Genomic DNA, 19017 nt, shown 5'->3' with positions numbered 1-19017 from the left:
TTTTTCTCATGAAGACAGGTCAATACAGAATTTACAAGCGGACGACTGAGCTGCTGGTGCCTGAAGTTCTGCAGATGCACAATTAACGCATTTGGTGACTCACTTTCCGGAAGCGCTGTTTGCGATCTCATCAGCCAACTCATCCCTTTCTTGCTCAGCATGACGACGGGCTCTTTCAGAGGCAGCAAACTCCTGCAAAGGTTTAGGAAAAGATTCCTTACAGCGTTAGGAATCCCAAAATTTCTGCAAACAATTCAGCCTTCCAGTAACTTCTGGGAGATGCTGTCAAGTGGGATATCCCCGAGGTCTTCCAACGGATAAGCAGAAGCCACAGCTGGAGAAGCTGACACGACACAGCATCTCGGTATTTTCCCCCTAACTGCCATCTGACTACAGTGGATTTATGTCTCCCTGTCCCTGAAGTGTTCCATGCACAAAGGTAAGGAAACAAATAAAAATCTGCCAGTAACTTCTGGGAGATGCTGTCAAGTGGGATATCCCCGAGGTCTTCCAACGGATAAGCAGAAGCCACAGCTGGAGAAGCTGACACGACACAGCATCTCGGTATTTTCCCCCTAACTGCCATCTGACTACAGTGGATTTATGTCTCCCTGTCCCTGAAGTGTTCCATGCACAAAGGTAAGGAAAAAAATAAAAATCTGAAGATCCGTAACATTCAAGCCCTAAACAACAGCAGAAAATCATTCTGTCACATGCTCTAACAAACACATTCAGTGTCAAGCGGGTACTAAACCAAGCAAATGTTTTAGGTTCTTACAGAGTACATAGCACGAATGCAAAGTGTAGAAAACAAAATCTGCAGCACAACAGTATGACCAGCACCGGATCTCCGATTATAGAACTGTATGAAGTGGCAGAAACACCCGGGCACTTGCCACAGACAATTAAATGCACTGCAAGTGCAAGACTGACAAGTTTGAAATCCACGAAAGAATGACATGGAGAAGCTCCGGTAAGTCGTAGATTATCTGTAAAGGCTCAAATGTAAGTGCGGTGACATCTGAGCAACGGCTTCCAACTTTAGCCTGCAGCTCACACAGGGCAAAAAAGCAGCAGCCCCTCAAGGCAGTTCTGCCGATGTTTGACCTTGGGGCAGACCAAGGAGATCCTGGGAGATAAGCGATACGTAGCAAGACTGAGAGCTCTTACAGAAATTGCCAACAGCAAGGGAACACATGCCCGTAAGAGAAAGGGATGAGGACCTAAGAGAGCACAGGGATAAACTTGCCCAGACTTAAATGGCCCACTGAGGTACTGGAGAGATGGTTCAGTTTTTATACATTTCCAATAATCGATTTCAGTACTGACACTGCACCTTGCAGAGACTCTTGACCCACTCTGCAAATTTTAGTGAGGCCTCAAATCTGTTTAAACAGTAGTAAAGCTTTCCTGGTACCCAGGCAGAGCGATGAAGTCCAGGCTACCAGAATGATTCCTACAAAGCCGTAAGAAGTTCAGTGATCACCTGGGGCAGGGGAGGAAAGAAAGTTCTCCTGGCTCCCATTTCTCTGTTCAACTCGCTAGATGGCTTTTTACTTTTTTTACTCTCTGATCCTTGCCTTAGTCTAGCAAGAAAACCAAAATTTCTTGGATTTCAATCTCACCTCTTGGAGTTGGAGTATTTCTGCTTCGAGACCTTTGAGCTTCTTCTCACTCTCTTTGGACTGTGCAAAGATCTCATCTCTGGACGCACGGGCTTCTTCCAGCTCCCGTTGGTAGTCTTTCATCTGAGCCTGTAGTTGGAAAGCAGGGGCAAGAAAAAGCCGTGCTACGTTAGAGCAATCACAAGATTTATTAGTAGAACTGAAGCATTTTGGCCCTTAAGAGGTTAGACCTTCTACCCAAAGTGGCTTCATTCTGCGTATTTGCATTTTCAGTTCTTATTTTCATAGCAAAACTTCATTTTCTCATCTTTCCATCACTCCATTCCTTGAAAAAGATATCACATTGTAAGACTTCACTTAATTTACCTGGTGTATTTCTTGTAGGAAAAAAAAACCCCTCTAATAAAGAGCTGCTCAATTACATTTGTCATGAAACTTATGGAAAGGTAAAGCCAAAGTAAAAAATTTACTTAAATTGACTAAAACCCCACAAATATTACAAGCAGGCAAGAAACCATTCTCAGTGCAGAAGCAACACAAGGCCCCATTTTGCACACACGCTTCCCTTCCGAAACGCTCTTAACACCGACTGAGATCTGAATCTGCACAAGCTTGAGCCGAGATGCTAAAAGAGCAGGAAAGCTGGAGAAACTGACTGTCAGTTGCGCCTGCATCTTCAGAACACCGCCAGTCCCGAGACCACCGATTTCGGGTGCTTGTGTGAAAGTGCACCGAGAGCAGGTTCTCGGCCCAGAGAAGCGGGGCACTGCTGGGTACCAGCATTTCTTGCTTCCACCTCTGCTCCCGCTTCATGCAGGGCTCAGTTCCAGAACGGCCCTCATTCAGTTGAAGTAGGATTGCCAAAAAATAAAGTGGCCAGGGCAGAAAGGCAATTTCATCTGCCATATGCTTTACACGGTCTTGCCGATGGTCTCACGGTCCTGCCGCTTTGGGCCACGGCACTGAAAAGTTTTGGCAAAACTGAACTGTACCAAATGTTGAATATTTTTCTGGGAATTGGAAAGGAATCCTTGACAAGGACTGTTTGTTGTTGTTTTGTTTTTTTTTGTTTTTTTTTTTTTTTTCCTTGCCAAACTAAAAAGAATGGGCATCTTGGAACTTTTTAAAAGCAACTAAGATTTACTCCTCCTTTTTCTCTGGAGCATTTTTGGCTGAAAACCCCTTAAAAAGTTCAACCACTTGAGGAAGCAGCAGTCAGCAAGAGCTGAGCTCAGATCAGTAAATTCAAGACACAAACAACAATAAATTTTAAAAACGCAGCCTAGAAAGCAATACTGAGTAAATCCTTACGCAGAGTGTTGAAAAGACGACTACTGAATAGAAGTACGTGGAGGACAATCTTAACTCCTTGCCAACAAAAGGACGAGAGGAGTTTTGAGCAGGCGATGAGTTCAGGCCAGATATTCTATGACACATGTCAGCACAGTCGAGTCTGCTATGCCTTCTGCCTTCAAGCCACAAATGTATTTCATGAAAAGCAACACCCTTGCCAGACTGTCACCGGGAGAGAAAGCAGCTCGGCTGATGAGCTGTGCCTACCTGGAGCTTACGTAGCTGCTTGATCGCTTCATCTCGAGCCTTGTTTGCAGCTTCTATCTGACCTTCCAAGTCTTTCAGATCCATTTCCATTTTCTTTTTGGCTGCCACGGCAAGAGCCCTCTGTTTGCGCTCATCTTCCAGTTCTGCCTCCAGCTCTCGCACCTGTGCGATGAAGAGGTTTAACAGGCTCAGTTCCAGGAACGGAGCAAACACAAAATCCTAACTGAACGGCCAGTGACTCCAGAGGGCCTTTGCAGGGCAGAACTAACGTTACCCGTTTGGAAAAGAGTACAGAATGCAAGCTTCATGGGAAGCCACTGCAAACGGCAAAAACACATCCACAAATTGGAAGCAGAGATCTCTGAACTGACAAAAAGGAAAACAAAGACAATAACTCAGCATCTGAAACATTTCCATTTCACATCTGTTCAGTTACTTAGTGATCAGCCTCTTGCCCAGCACATCTATCCACAGTTAGGTATCACTCTAGGGCAGATGTCACTAATTCTCATTGAACCACTAAGAGGAAAATAAGTAGAATCACCCCATTTTCTCAAGAAGAATGAAATAAACATTCCTTTTGAAACAGCCTTGCTATTAGCCTTTATACAAACAACTTATTTTTTTTTTCTTCAAAACAAAGCAGAAAAATACCTAAGCCAAACTTAAGCAAAAATAAAACTGAGACAGAAATGCCCCAGGTTACCAACACAAAACAATATATTTTGTTTTGAAGCAAGCCTCCCTCCTCATTATAGGTCAAGAGCTCTTGTCCAACAAGGTAACAGCAATTTTGCATTGCAGTGAACTTCAAAAGCCCTCCACGCCATGTTTATTTTTAAGAGATCTCTATATTGGTGATTCTCAGTAATTGAACATATTTTTTCTTGTGAAAATAAATCGTGAAATATTGGGTGTTTTTCCCTCAAAGCTTAACACTCATTTAGAACCATCTTCTCTTACAAGCAGGAAGTCTTAAAGGCATTTGAGTCTCTTCTGATCTGCTTTGTGTTACTGGGATTCTCAAGTCTGGCAAATCTGGAATCGTTGCCACAATTTTCATTTAGTAAACTATTCGCTTAATTACAGTCTTTCAGTTTATCTCGGCATCCATGGATGTGTTCCTGTACATCAAACAGGATGGGCTTGAACATCCAAAGAACATACCCCTGTCCTTGGGAAACACCCACACAGCAACAGCCACCCCTCTGCTGGCACCTCGAGTGCTTCTGAGGACCACCAGCAGCAGACCCCTAAGAGGTGACAGTGGCCAGTCCTCAACAAGACCTGTCGACTGCTTGTAAGGATCACTGCTTGGGGTTCTATAGGAGGCGATCTTTACGCAAAGACTTTCTTTCTGTTAGCAAGTTATCACTGAAGCCACAGAGCTTTGGCAAAAGATCCTCACACCCTTCCCACCGTGAAGCACAGTAAAGCAGACGTACTTGTTTAACCAGCATCCTCTTTTTCTCTTCGTTCTGTTCATCTCTGGCTTGCAGATCTCTCTCAAACTGGGCTTTCATGGCTTGCATGTTCACCTCCAAACGAAGCTTAGCATCTTCTGTGGCCTGCAGTTCATCTTCCAGTTCCTCAAGCTGAGTCCTCATCTCTTCAACCTGTTGCTCTAAAGTTCTCTTTGACTTCTCCAGTTCATGGACCTAAGGCACAAACATTCATCAGACCCTCTCCCCCGGGTGTCTCAACATCAGCATCTTATTAACAGCGAAATGAGACATTATATGAATGGAGTACACGACACGTTGTGATGCCCTGAATTGGACAATGAATCAGTACAGGCAAAGCAGCATCTCTAAATCTGTATTAGAGACACCACCACCATCTGTGCAGATGACTGGAGGGATGAGCTGGGCAATGCCACAGAAAAAGCAGCAGTCAGACAAGCTCTTAAAGCCAGGGCAGGTGCCATTAGTCATTTGCCCAGCAACTTCTGCTCTCCATGTCTGCACCAATCTTTTGAGGAGGCCTGATGTAGATAAAGACCACCCCCTTACTCTGAGCATTAATTCCTCCAGAATTTTGTGTTATAAATCAGCTTCAAAAAATTCTGGTTTTGTGTCAGATATACTTCTCCAGCCAGGAGTTTTCTTCTGTTATTCCCTATGCAGTATATAATAAAACAGGGTATGGAAACATACTTACATTTTTGCCCACATCATCTTTAGAGCTCATTAAGTCTTCCATGTCTGCACGCAACTGTTTGTTCTGTCTTTCAAATTCTTCCTTAGCTTCCAGGGCTTCTTCCAAAGCCCGAGCCAGAGACAGTGCTTTGGTTTCCTTCTCCCTTGCTTCTGCTTCAGCACGATCCCTTTCCTCTGCATATCTGGCAGAAACGTTCTTTTCTTCTGCCAGCATCTGAACATAAGAAATAATTAATCCATCTCCTAAGTTCTCTGACCAGGTCCTTCCTGCCTCAGGTGTTTTAGCCAGTGAAGTGGTTAGTGCTGTATGTTTAGCTGGCCTTCAGAAGCTGTCTGGTCTCTCAATCGTGATCAAAGTGCTCGTAAGAAAACAGCTACAGCTACTCGGGATGAGACGAGGAAAGCAAGCTACTAATCAAGATTAAATGAGTTTTAGATTATTTTCATCTTTCAGTCTTCACATCCTTTCTTAGTCTATTTGGAGGGACTACAATAATCCTCAAGTTTTTGTTCCAGTATAATTTCCTTTTTGTATATAAAGAGCATATTACTTGATCTAACAAGACTCAAAGCTGGCATGTAGCTCACTGAAAGTGACAAGCTACTCTAAACAAAGGCCAAGCTGCTCACAAAAGATTTATCAATAACCACAGTACTTCAGTCTGACCTTTCTTCATACAAGAATCATTTATGCAGAAACAATATAAAAAAATGCCACTTAAAAATCATAGAAAGCAGCAAGATGACATGAAACTAGACTACCTGATCAAACTTCTTCTGTTTTTTCTCCAAGTTAGAAACAATCTGGCGCTGATGATCTAGATCTACCATCAAATCATCCAGCTCTTGCTGCAGGCGATTCTTTGTCTTTTCCAGTTTGTCATAAGCCATTGCCTTCTCCTCTAGGCGTTGGCTTAAGGACTCCATGTCCTTCAATAATTTCTTCTTGTTTTCCTCCAAGCCTTCAATGGTTCCCAAGTCATCATCTACCTTTTTCTTAGCATCAGCCAGCTGAAATTTAATAAAAGAAAATAACGTTCCTTAATGCATCATGAGAAGGAAAGAAAGGCAAAAATACAAAGCCAGAAAAGGATGTTATTGCTAGCTGAAGTAACACCGAAATTGTGAGCTAGGAGGGGAAAGTCCTGCCCACTGCAGTTAGTTGTACTTGTCATTATTGCAATGGAGAAAGACCACAGGAAATTTTCTCCAAAATCTGGTCTAGCACGTGTGCAAATTACATGACATTTTTTCCGAGAGGTTTGGGACACCATCTCACCTGGAGTGTGTAGGCCTTACAGAAGTCCCACCATTTGCAACAGCTTACCTGTGCCTGCAAGGCGAGCATCTGTTTCTCCAGGTTCTTTCTGGCCTCCTCTTCCTCTTCCTGCTGCTCCTGCAGGTTGTTCTTCTCCTCTTCCAGCTGCCTAATCCTACTGCTCAGGTTGAGTTTCTGGCGGGTTTCTTCCTGGAGCAGCTCCTGTCACACAAACAGGCACATTCAACGTTTGGTTCATCGTGTGTTAACTCTGGCCTTGGGCTACCACCCTCCGCTACTCTCCATGCAGTTTCAGGTTTGACTATTTTTCTCACAACATTTTTGTACAGGGACACGCTTACGAACACATCTGTAACTTGGGTTTTCAAAAAGGCACTGCTCATTCATTTTGGAAACACTTAAACCCTTAGAAAGCACATTTCTGCTCAGGGAATCCATGCCACTCTCTTCTAGGAGTTAATGGATGACACTTTTCCATCCTTAAAGGCACAAGCACAGAAGTCACCTTCAAAATGTCTTTTTCTTCTTTCAGACAAGCATACAGAATCCCTGTTTTAAACCACCTGGGAAGAATGTATAGCAGCACATCTTGCAATGGTGACATGCTTTCAAGTTTTGCTGCATTGCTTAAACAGAAAAGGTCAGTTTAAAGATAGCTGTAATTTGGCAGTGGAAACTTCTGTCATAACAGAAATTAACACAAGGTCTGACCACCATCCTTCCTCGCCCAGCCTGTTCCTCACAGACCTCTCCAACTGTGATTAACAGTATTCAAGCGGTCCCCATTGGCAGTTTTAAACAGCAAAAAAAAGAGTATATTTAAGTGATGAATACATGCATAAAGCAGCACTATTTAACTCAAAACCAAACACTGGCGGTCTTCAGAACTTAAGCTGTCAGTAAAACACAGGGTATAGTCCCTCGTGCCTTTCGTATACCCCAAGGATCTTATTTACATTAACATTCTACTTGGAAATGCTTTTCGACTTAATAATTATCTCCCACAGAGACCAAGAAATAGAAACTGAAAGGGTACAGTCTATCAAGTAGTGAATCTTAGATAATGAAAAATTGGTTCCACATGTAGCTGAGCAGTCATTATACATCGCATTTCACTAAACTTCAATAGGAACTACAGCTTCTACCTAAGGGACCTTCCAAACATGAATGAAAACATCTTTTCTATTATGCAGTTAGCACTCCAACAAGGAACAAAGCTTCAGTGCAAAGGTCAAGCTTCACTGCACACACACCTGCGTATCCTGAAGCTGAGATTCCAAACTAGCCGCATCCTTGGCAAACTTGATGCCTTTCTTCTCTGCCTCCTCCAGGAGACTTGAGACGTTATCCAACTCGTTCTGCAAAGCAAGCAGTCTATGGGTAACAGCATGCAGCTGACTCATGGCAAAGCCTACATCACACTGGGAGCTGGAACTGCAGAACACAAAACCTCAACAAATTCCAGGTATGGCAAGAGAACAATAGATCCCAGGACAGAGATACTGAAAGCTAAAAACACTGAAGTTTGGTTAGAAACTTGAAGTTGGATGTCAATTGTGAACTTAGGGGTATAACAGAACAAGAGCCGGCCATGCTATTTTGCAGAACACGTCATTCCAGTATCTGCATTCATACTTAAATGCTATTTTTAATTATAGGACCATATATTTTACAGGACCATTAATTCAGGGATTATCAGGGTGGCAGCTGGGTTTAAAGCCGCAAGAGGAAAGGTTACTGCCAGGTGTCAACTCTTGCTATTTTAGGATGTGCTACTTGTATATACAGTGAGAGACTGCTCGAAAGTTTCTCCCAAAAAGAACTGGGCCATTCCCCTTTTGAAGCCCTTTAGCTTGATTTACCTAAAATACTCATTGCTGTTGTTTAAAAGTCAGCCCTGGACACATTTTGTCCATTTTCTTCATTTCCCAGAAGAACAGGCCCTTACTTGCAATCCCTATCTGTCAAGCTCTCAGTGTTGAGGCACCAAAAAACCTGTGGCCAATCATCAATGAGTACATTTTTGCTCACACCTACAAATAACCTCAGCCCAATCTACTCAGTTCCACATCCAAGCCAAAAACCTGTAGGCCAGCTGTCAGCACAGCCTCCTACAGGATTTAGTCTCCAGGATGGGAAGCCAGGTACTTAAAAGCCACTATAATTCTCACATAGACAGAAAAGTTCAGGATTAACGTCATGGCTGTCCAGCTATCTCCACCTGAGGCACGTCACCACTTTACGGCCCCTCAAGGGCACCAGTGCATGACTGAGATCACCTCCCACACCAGCTACAGACCCAGTTCCTGTAGACACAGCTGCATCTTTGAAAGCCACGTCTCCTAAGCCACTTCTGCATATGGTTAGGGCTTTTACTTTCTTGTGTATTTTTCAGCAGTTTAGGACTTCCACACAGCCTTACCTGCAGCTTGTTAGCCTTCTCCGCCAGTTCCACCCTCAGCCTCTCTCCTTCCGTGACCTTAGCAGTCAGCTCCTGAACCTGAGCATCCAGCTTCTTCCTCTTATGTTCAGACTCTGCCTTGACCTGCTGCAGTACCTTCACTTCACAGGCTAACTCCTTGTTGTCGGACTCTAGGCCTTGCTTGTTTTTTTCAAGATTTGCTTTGAACTAGGAAAAAAAAAAAGGAAATAAACTCAATGCTTTGTCACATATCAATAGAGTTTTCTGCTAAGAAGATTCAGTCCAGCAAATCAGGTTTACAAGTCCAAAGATAAAACAAGTGCTCAGCAAGTTGTAAGGAAGGAGTGTTTGAAGTGCTGCCATGTAACATTCTGTGTACGTTAGCCAAAGCCCGAGTTAACACAAGTTATTCCACTCTCAGATCTCACAGGTAACAGCAAGGACCAGAAGATATTTCTATGAATTCAACAAGATCTGGGACGTCAGTGCTGTAAAACGACTGTGTGAGTAGCACTGTAAGCAGGAAGGAACGCGCCCATTAACAGATCAGCATGGCTCATCTCACAGAAATAAAAGGGAAGGTATCAGCTAACGCTGCCCTGATTTTAGTAGGCGTAAGCCTGGAAGTGCATAACAAAGCACTTTTCACCACTGCACTGACATTTGTCAAAAACCTCTTAAAAAAATTAATAATTGGCATAGAGGATGTTTAAGTGCTGTTCTTACTTCATCACCAGAACTGACATCATCTTATCACAGGACCTTTGCTTAAGATTGCAGGGTATTTTTCCATATTTTCATGCTCTTATTAAGAATATTTAATTAATAAGGAGCAAGAGACATGCATAAGATCTTTAGGTGAGTAAACTATAATTTCCACCGGCTTTAACTACTGTATTTCTCACTTAGTATTTTAAACTAAGGAAGCTTGGTAATTCCTTACACAAAAATATTACTACAGTATATGAACTGTCCACACATACATTTGTGAATGACCAAAACTATAATTTCAAAAACTAAAGATATTTTTTTTCTTTTGGCAGTGTTGGAATAATTCTGCTTCTGAAGAAAACACTCAAGGTATCCAGGTGTGCCTCCTCCTGCCTGCTCCGGTTTGGTTACCGGAGAACACAACACAGCTCTGCAAACTGCCAAGATACTCCACAGGTATCTAGCACTGGAGGGCACAGTACGAGCACGGAGGTAAGAGTGGCTGGAAGAGCTTTCACACTACCCAGACTCTCAGTTCGTTATTTGTGAGTGCTGACATTACAATAACCGTATTTGGAAGCACTCTGTGGTTCACTCATGCAGAGAATGACTTTTCACCAAATAAGCACGTGGGCTGCTGGAGAATTCCCACAAAAATACTACATGAATTTATCTCTAGGTGCACCATTTCCAAGTCTGATGAACATTTTGCAGATAGATGCCAAGACTTTCTAGTAGCTCCAGTATATTCAAATCAGCAGGTAATACATTTGATTCAATTGCAATTATTATGCCTGTGTGGAGGACAATCTAGATCTGCAGATACCAGTGGAAGGGACCACAACACTTATGTTACTTATAAAACATCCTGAAGCAGAAAAGTGTATATCTGCAATTCATTTTCTTCTCACCCTTTTGGCCTGTTCAAGTTGTTCAGAGAGCTCTTCCAGGGCAGTAGCATGCCTCTGCCTGATTTCCTGGATCTGTGCTTCATGGTTTTTGGTTTCCTCTTCAATTGCTTTCTTCAGTTCAGCCACCTCCTGCTCTCGCTTTGTCCTAGAAGAAGCATCAATGGTTATCAAAATCAACAATTTTGTAAATTAAAGATGAATTTCAATGTCTTCTTACACAGACGTACGATCCTACCTCAGCTCTTGCTGTGCTGCAGTGGTATCCAAGGTATCTTCCAGTTCAGTTTTTAAAGCCTCCAACTCTTCACTTAAATCTCTTTTCTGCTTTTCCGCCTTGTTGCGTGACGCCTTCTCAGATTCAAGATCCTCCTGGAGCTCTGCAATTTGAGCCTGCAACTCTCTTATCACTTTCAGTGCATTGTTTTTCTGAACTGCTTCTTCATCACCTCTGTTAAACAGAGACACAACAGTCCATGGTATTTTGCAGCTTCAGATCTATTCTCATAACAGTCTAGTGTTATTTAAGTTATATACTCAAATTATAACTTTCCCACTAGAATAAAACAGACCCTCTAAAACGTCCTAGGTACAAAGCCACTACAGCACTGTTATTCTCAAGACCCTAACAAGTGCAGTGCTCCAGGTACTACAGATGCACTACTAGAAAGAACAAGTTTTCAAGTTTACATTCAAGTATTCCAGCTTCGCAGATCTCAAGACTGTCCCAAAAATGCACCCCATCTGTAGAATTTCCTCTTCTCACAAAATTATGGATCATTACTCAAAAAATACAAAAGGTGTTCAGTTTATATTATAATACATGGGTGCAAGACTACCACACAAATGTACGTAGGACATATGTTATGAGTAGGACACACATTATCAAGTACTTCGACCATTAAGACCATTCTCTGAGAACTACATGGTTTTTTCCCTCCTGAGGCTGAACTCTGGGAGACTAAAAAAAGTTTCCAGAGCCCAAATGTTCTCACAACCTGGTGAAACATTGTTTTTTTGGAGCTTTGTAGAGCAAGGATGCTGATATAACACCTAATTCCTTTTTTTGCCATGTCTACACACAGCTCACAGGTGTCTAGAGATGCTCTAGGACAAACATAAACTGGCATCAACTTTAACATTCCCAGTTCTAACTGATAAGTTTGCAGTCAGCTGAAATTCTGTCTGGGAAAGGAAGTCTTTACCACACTTCTGCAGTCATAAGCCTCATCATGCTCTGACCTAGCAAGGGCAGCCTGTAGTTCCTCCTCCTTCTTGGCCAGCTGGATCTTCAGTTCTTCAATCTGGGCTTGCAGCTCAGCTATTTGGTCCTGTAGGTCTGTTGTTTCACCATCAAGTTTTCTTTTAGCTTTTTCTAATTCTTGACGGGTCTTCTCCTCCTTTTTTAAGCGCTCTAAGGAAGCAAAGAATTATATTTATAAGGAGTTTTTTCTCTTGTCATCCTCAGAAGGTTCAGGGGCAGGGCAATGGGGTGGCAAGAAGGGTGGGAAGTTGAATATATGCTGTGTCAATGCTTTCTCTAGTCTGTAGCTGGAAGGGTGACTGGGCAAGATGAATTAGCAAAGTTGAACCATATGATTTAGATAAAAAAGTCAAGAAAGTCAATGGCTGAAGGCAAAAGTTTGAATTAAGGGAATGGAAGCATAACCTCATTTTGATAGAAAATAACGAGTGGGATCTAACAGAAGAGCAGTTTGAGCTGCTACAGCAGGTGACCACTGACACGAGGATTCACAAATGAAGAACTACTAAGGACTGGAAAAAATGATGGCTTGCGTAGTTTTAGAAGGTCTAGGCTAGACTCCAAAAGGTCAACTGGAAAATAGTATAGCTTAAAGAAAACTTGGATAGACAACTTTTGCAAGTATCTGTGCCACTAACTCACATCCCATTTATATTTAGCAAGACTTTGCAACCCTGATAGCTTCCAGTAATTTGCGTAGCCAAGATCCTCCTGCCCTAAGGCACTTCTTTGTGAAAAGCAGCCAGTTATCAGCGCCCCGGCAATAAAATACATTTAGGTGATCTGCCTGTTGGCTGATTAAAATAGTTACTGGCTGCGCTGTTTACAGACCAGGTATGTATTTAAATCACACAAAGGTTTTGCTTAGCATAGCATTAGTCTATAGGCATTAGCATAAACATAAATTATTAGACTTGGTCAATAGTTTGCGGGTCCTCAGTGCAGAGATTTCTCTCACGCCCTTCCTCAGCCTGTTACTGGATCAGGATATCATCTCCTCCATGGAAAGGCAGCCACGTTCAAGAATCATCTCTTGGAGCCACACAGGGCTACTTGGGATTTTCCAGCCAATCTAAAGTAGCACCGTTTTTCTCTAAACACTTCCTCATTCAAAAAAGAATAGCACTTTTCCCTCTGTTTTTACATAATATTTCTGGTGAGTGACATCTGGAACACTGTCTTAAGACCCAATTTTGCAATTATAAAAGCTCACAGTAAACTGAATTAGGTTTTTTTCCCCCCCTTCAAATGTCAGTACCTAGCAGTGCCAAGACCCTAGCACAGAGAAACCTCAAATCGCTTCTTGAATCATCTCAGAGTAAATATCATTTTACTGTGCTTTACTAGCCAAGAAATTGCATGCCTTATGTTTAAGCTTTAATTTCCATTTCTAAGGCCAGTCTTGGAACAGCACCATAACCAAACACATCTGTCAAGTATCTTCAGAGACACTAGTCCTGATTTAAGCACACAACTACCCAAGGATTATTTTCCAATGAGTAAAGCTTACTTACGCCCATCTTACGGTCTCTGAATATGATTTTTAAAGAAAAAGTACACCAATCATACACTATCCCTATTAGTTCCATATTTTCCTACACAGATAAGATTAAACCTTGGTATACTTCCATAAGCACATCACATCAGCTTTAAAATATGTAGCAAGATAGGCCATAACACAGTAAGTGAAAAAATTGTTTCCAAATTAGGGCACAGAGAGCAATTGTCTTACGTCTTGCAACTTTGACTTGGCAGTTGACTAATGTTGCACAATAGCTATTTACAGACATAAGTAATTTAAAAAAACCCTGTAATATCAAGAAAGGTTTCATATTCGGTTACAATTATTGACAACACAGGCAAAACAATCAGAAATAAATGGCCAAAAAAATGGAGCCATTTGAGATAAACAAAGCATTAAGAAAAGCAAAACAATTCAGATTCGCCTATTCAAAAAATATTAGAAATACGTTGTTGTAACATATTATAGAAAACTGTAACGACTTCAAGAGACAGATGTTTTACCTTGTTACTAAGGGATGCACCCAACAACATGAATTTCTCAGTGCATCTATAAATTAAATGGATTCTCAAAAATGAAAAACTAACAAGTTAAACATGAGAAAGACTGAGCAGCCAAATGCAACAAGTCTTGCAAGCAACACAAATCTCTTTCAAGATTTAGATAAAAATAACAGTCATTAAGGCATCTACATATAAGGTTACACTTAGCAGACTGGACCAGATCCTGCATACACTGTAGTACAGGATCCGTTCCTTTCTAGCGTGATGTCCAAGCTGTTAATAGGCAAATGTAGTAAGAACAAACCTTCCAAATCAGTGATCATCATTTCCTGTTTGTTCTTAAGTTTGGCCAAATTTTTGGCCTTTTCTTCTTCTTCAGCCAGCTGAGAAGTACATTCAGCAATTCGATCCTCCATCAGCTTCTTTTCCTAGTTAGGAGAAAAGGGAGAAAGAATAACTTCTAAAATACAATTTGAAGAGCCTCTAAGCAGCACAAATAACTGAATATACAAAATCCATATAAAGGTCTCATACAGCACATACAACACAGATTTTATTTCGAGTGACTGACCTGCCAATATTAAGGATCAATTGGAATAGTATAGAAACATGAACACTTGTTTTCCAAGAAAGAGAGACTTGGAATTTAACACACAGGAGGCCTGGTTTTAGGACAACATTTGCTGTACGCTTTTGGAAATCTGTTTCCAAAGAACAACGGTAGCTATGATAAACACTGTTTCCAGCTCTTAGATTTGGAAGGCTCATAAAATTGGAAAGAATGCATGGCAAATACCTCCCTTTTAAAGGTCACTTTAAAAGAAGCTCTAAGTGTCTCAGCTTCAACCTGTTCAAACCCCACAAGTCTTCAGGCACAGACTCTACAGACAATGTAACAGCAGCGTCAAACGCTTGGAGAGCTATCACTTTGTACTACTATTACTTATGTGTAGAATCTCCACTGTGCATACTGGTCTCACCTTCAAAAATTTGGAATTTTGGTCCTCCAACAGTAGGATTTCTTCCTCCATCTTCTTGATCTTAGCTTCAGCTGTCACTTTTTCAAGCTGTAACTTCTGTCGAGCTCCCTCCTCCTCATCAAGCTGTTCCTCTAGGTCCTGGGAAGAAAGGCAGTTGCATCTGTGCACTTTCCAGGTTATCCATGTGTCTGGGTTTTGTCTTTTTTTTTTTAACTTGCTGAAAAAATTTATTATTTTGAAAAGCCACCTGCCCTAAGTAACACTAAAAATGCATTCACTTTGTTGGATTCATTTGTCGTATCTATAATCTGGTAATGAAATTAAGGGCCATGTGATACACATGGAATTTTTTATATTCTGTATTTCAGCTTTGGCTGGAATGTGCTGTCTAGGAAACATACACTCACTTCAGTCTTTCACCTTCCTAATTCCAAACGTCAAAAAAAAAAATCTATTTAATGACAACCAAATCAGATCAGGCTTTATGTCAAAGACTTCCTAGCATACTGCAGATTCTCAGACACATATTCATGGGCACTTATTAAAAGGCATCAAGAGGTGTGAGAAGTGGGGCTTATTTCCCTGCCAAGTACCTTGAATATTTTGAAAGATAGTTAAGTTCTCGGCTATTCCCTTTTTTCAAGGTCTCTATATATTCAAAAGGAAGCATCTAAATCATTTGATTTTCACCAAAAAAACCCCAAGTAACTTGGAGGAGATGAAGTTGTCTTAGTTTAATAAAAGTCAAAAAAAGAACATTCTTTGTGATATTCACTAGATTTCAGCCAAAAATGAACATTTCTCTCGTTTAAGTGACATCATCCTGTCAGTGTTTGTTTCTATAAGCAGGCAGGCAAGCCCCATGAGGTCATTCCCAGTTCCTCCCCACTCAGCAGTGCTTGCCACCTTTCATACTCTACCTGCACAGACCATAGCTACCAACAGGGCATTCTGACTTTTATTTTCTTTCCTCACCCTCATATGCCTGGAGCCCGCAAGAAGCTAAACATTAACCACAGGAGGAGAAAAAAAAATTCAGATTGATTTTATTCCACACACGGTGCTAAGGAGCTAAATTCCTCTGTGCCACAGAGCTGCGGAGGGAGCTTTCCCACCCTTCACTCTCCAGTTTGTGTGTTTTTCCATTTCCAGTTACCAAGACGCGTACCTGAATGTGGCCCTGCATTTTCTTTTTCTCATTCTGCAGTATTTGGTTTCTTTCCTCTTCCTCCTCAACCCTGGACTCCAAATCATGGAGAATTTCTTCCAACTCTTGTTTTTTGGCAGCCAAGCGAGCCCTCATCTCCTCAGCTTCTGCAAAGAGCTCCGTCTCAGCCTGGAGCTGCTCTGCAAGAATGTTCTTCTCTTCTAGAAGCTGCAAATACACACAAAAGGTAGTAAAGCAGTAAAAATGACATTAAAAGTCTCTCATGAGAGATTATGACAACTACAAAGTTACTTAAGGGCCAAGTTCTGCTCCAACTTTTTAGCAGAGGCCTTTCTCAGCACTCCAGGAGACACCAGCTTTCGTAATAGAGCTACAGCGATATTCATTCTTGTCCCCTCAGTTTAGGGAGGATATCCCACTGCAAGAAGAGCTCAGGACCTCCATCTCCACGTCCCCTCCTCAGGAAGCTGCAGAGAGCAATGAGGTCACCCCTCAGGCTCCTTTTCTCCAAACTAGACAAACCCAGTGTCCTCTGACGTTCCTCCCAGGCCGTGCCTTCCAGCCCTTTCATCAACAGGAACTGCTGCTTTGCCGTTCTAGACATCCAGCCCAGTTCTATCATGGCTCAAAATTACTCTAGTGTACACATCTATCTTCACTGACATTCTTTCAAGCTCTTTAATTTGATATCAATGCTACTTCTCAGCAAAAATTCATTTTCAGTTTTGTGCCGTAATTGTCGTAATTGCTTCCCTATGTCTTAAACAGCACGTGTGCACCACAGCAGTAGCCTACCCTGAAAACACATCTGAAAAGGAAAGTGACACTTCTACTGAAATTCTCCTGTAAACTAGAAAAGGCAAAAAAAACCCCTTCATTTCATTAACATGATGTTTCTGCATTCCTGGAGAAATAGCTCATCTATATCTTCCTATTCCAGATTTTAGCAGAGTGTGAAAGGAGTTAGCTCTCCCAAATCACAGTGCTTTTGCTCACAAGCATCTCCCCAACACAGCTCCCTCGCACAGGATACAGTGCGGTATACATTCTATATATCAAAAGCTGATCTTGGGCACAAACCTGTTGATGTTTCCTTTCCATTTCCTCAAGTTCTGCCTCCACTTTTGTCTGTTTTTCTTTCACCTTCATTAGCTCCTCGTCTTTGGCTTGAAGTTCTTCTTCTTGACGAGTGACTTGAAGAAGAGGCTTCACCTGCAAAGATTTGAAATGAACAAGTAAGAACCTGCATCTACCTATTTACAAAAGGCAAAGAAAGTGAGAGAAAATAAAGAACCTTTGTGAAGACTCTCCACCACTGCCAGTGCCTAAGCTTTAAATATGCAGCGCAGTTCCTCTGCAGGATTTTCAGTGCACTCAGTTGCTGTTGTTTCTTCGCAAAGGCCCTGGAGACAGAAAGAGCAAAACATTTCATGTTAAATAGAGCTGAGCATCTGTCCACGTTCTTAACTTTTAGTTTACCCTAGAACACTTGCAGATTATAAACAGGCTTATTTTTAAGTTTCAGTGATGGCACTGATTTACGAGTACTCATTCCTTATATGAGGAGGCAGACCAAAAGCTGGATTCACCATTTTCAAAACAATTACAAATGCTATTTGTTCTTACTCTTAACAGATGATTTTTCTTAAAAGATAAGATCAGGATGGATTAGATCCTGATCTGTCCTTTAATTTCAAAAAAGCAGCTTTCCAGAAGTGTCTCCAAGAACTCCCAGTGAAGCAGAAAGATTTTTTTGCAGCCACTAGCTGTACCATAAACAGCTGTGTGTGTCACAAAGGGAAGATCAAGGAAAAGAGATATTGCTACGGAACGAGTGTACAAATTTTTATTATTAGATAAAAAGTCACTTATTTACCTTGGATACAACTACAGTTTAATCAGGCAATACACTTTAAGAAAACTTCTCCTCAAATGGCAGTTTTAATGCACAGCTCCCTATCAAAGACACTTAAGGTGACCACGAGAAAAATCGAACTGTAAAAGGACACATACTTCCTAGCCAGGTATCCTCTACAGACTGCCTGGAAGAAGATTATAATGTCTGTGATCTTCAGATCTCGTTCTTCTTCTAAGTGTGCCAAGACACCAGCTCGGAAAAAGATCTTGCTCTGTCCAATTCTGTACAAGTTGGGGTCCAGCTCTAATGCTCTGATCTAAATGAAGGGGGGCAAACGTATTGTTTTTACATCAAGGAAAGGACAATTTTTCTTTCAACTTTTCAATGTTTTAACAATATATAGGTATAAACACTTACCATACGCTCACAGGCTTGCTTACCATCCATAAAACCTTTTGGAATTGCATTGGGAGTAAGGATCTCATACCTTTAAGTCAAATTAAAAAAAGAAAAAAACACCTTTACATTCAACAATAAGCTACATTATTATAAACCCATAAAGCTATAGTCACCAAGAGCACAGCTAAGGAATTACTACAGAAAGTTTTCTTAGAAGTCCATTTTAGATGGTTTTCCCCTTTCCTAGTGTCTTTAGAATAAACCTGTAGTATTTAACTGCTTCAAGTCCAAGCCACTTGGAGACCTCACAAATGGTTGTGGACTTTCTTCCAGTTGGGCTGGGGGTGGGGAGCATCTACAACTATTTAACAACGAATTTTATCTCATAAAAACTCAGAAGACTGCTCCTGCTGTTACCTCTGTCTAAATTCCTGGAACACTATTCTGTTTGGAAATCCTTGTCGACAAATCCTTATTCCTTCCAAAACACCGTTGCAACGGAGCTGATCTAGAACCAGATGTGGATCCAATTTTCCAGCCTGGACAAACAAAACAAGCATAATTTGTAGTCTTTTAATTTGCATTCATGAAAAACTGTAACTTAAGTTTTTCAGGCTACTCTCTACATAAAGTCAACAGTCTAAACAAGGGGATGTGTA

At 41.5% G+C, this 19017-nt stretch overlaps 1 protein-coding gene across 1 annotated transcript in view; it reads right to left on the bottom strand.

Moving 5' to 3' along the window:
* Positions 1 to 18897, bottom strand: part of LOC104468045 (myosin-10) — a gene marked incomplete at its 5' end in the record, with an annotated part of 22717 nt that extends 3820 nt beyond the window's left edge. The window contains 20 exons of the mRNA XM_010082049.1: positions 104 to 192; positions 1626 to 1754; positions 3186 to 3347; positions 4631 to 4843; positions 5346 to 5558; positions 6107 to 6355; positions 6672 to 6824; positions 7877 to 7981; positions 9046 to 9252; positions 10668 to 10812; positions 10903 to 11115; positions 11907 to 12078; positions 14258 to 14381; positions 14934 to 15071; positions 16102 to 16308; positions 17182 to 17313; positions 17396 to 17504; positions 18115 to 18275; positions 18377 to 18446; positions 18776 to 18897. Of these exons, the coding sequence (XP_010080351.1) occupies positions 104 to 192; positions 1626 to 1754; positions 3186 to 3347; positions 4631 to 4843; positions 5346 to 5558; positions 6107 to 6355; positions 6672 to 6824; positions 7877 to 7981; positions 9046 to 9252; positions 10668 to 10812; positions 10903 to 11115; positions 11907 to 12078; positions 14258 to 14381; positions 14934 to 15071; positions 16102 to 16308; positions 17182 to 17313; positions 17396 to 17504; positions 18115 to 18275; positions 18377 to 18446; positions 18776 to 18897 (3113 nt within the window). The remainder of the gene's footprint in view (positions 1 to 103; positions 193 to 1625; positions 1755 to 3185; positions 3348 to 4630; positions 4844 to 5345; positions 5559 to 6106; positions 6356 to 6671; positions 6825 to 7876; positions 7982 to 9045; positions 9253 to 10667; positions 10813 to 10902; positions 11116 to 11906; positions 12079 to 14257; positions 14382 to 14933; positions 15072 to 16101; positions 16309 to 17181; positions 17314 to 17395; positions 17505 to 18114; positions 18276 to 18376; positions 18447 to 18775) is intronic.
* Between the last annotated feature and the right edge of the window lie 120 nt (positions 18898 to 19017).

This window comes from Pterocles gutturalis, unplaced genomic scaffold, assembly GCF_000699245.1.
Source record: "Pterocles gutturalis isolate BGI_N339 unplaced genomic scaffold, ASM69924v1 scaffold24396, whole genome shotgun sequence".
Taxonomy (NCBI): Eukaryota; Metazoa; Chordata; class Aves; order Pterocliformes; family Pteroclidae; genus Pterocles; species Pterocles gutturalis.
The sequence above is the reverse complement of the archived record's forward strand: the minus strand, read 5'-3'. Positions and strand labels throughout refer to the sequence as shown.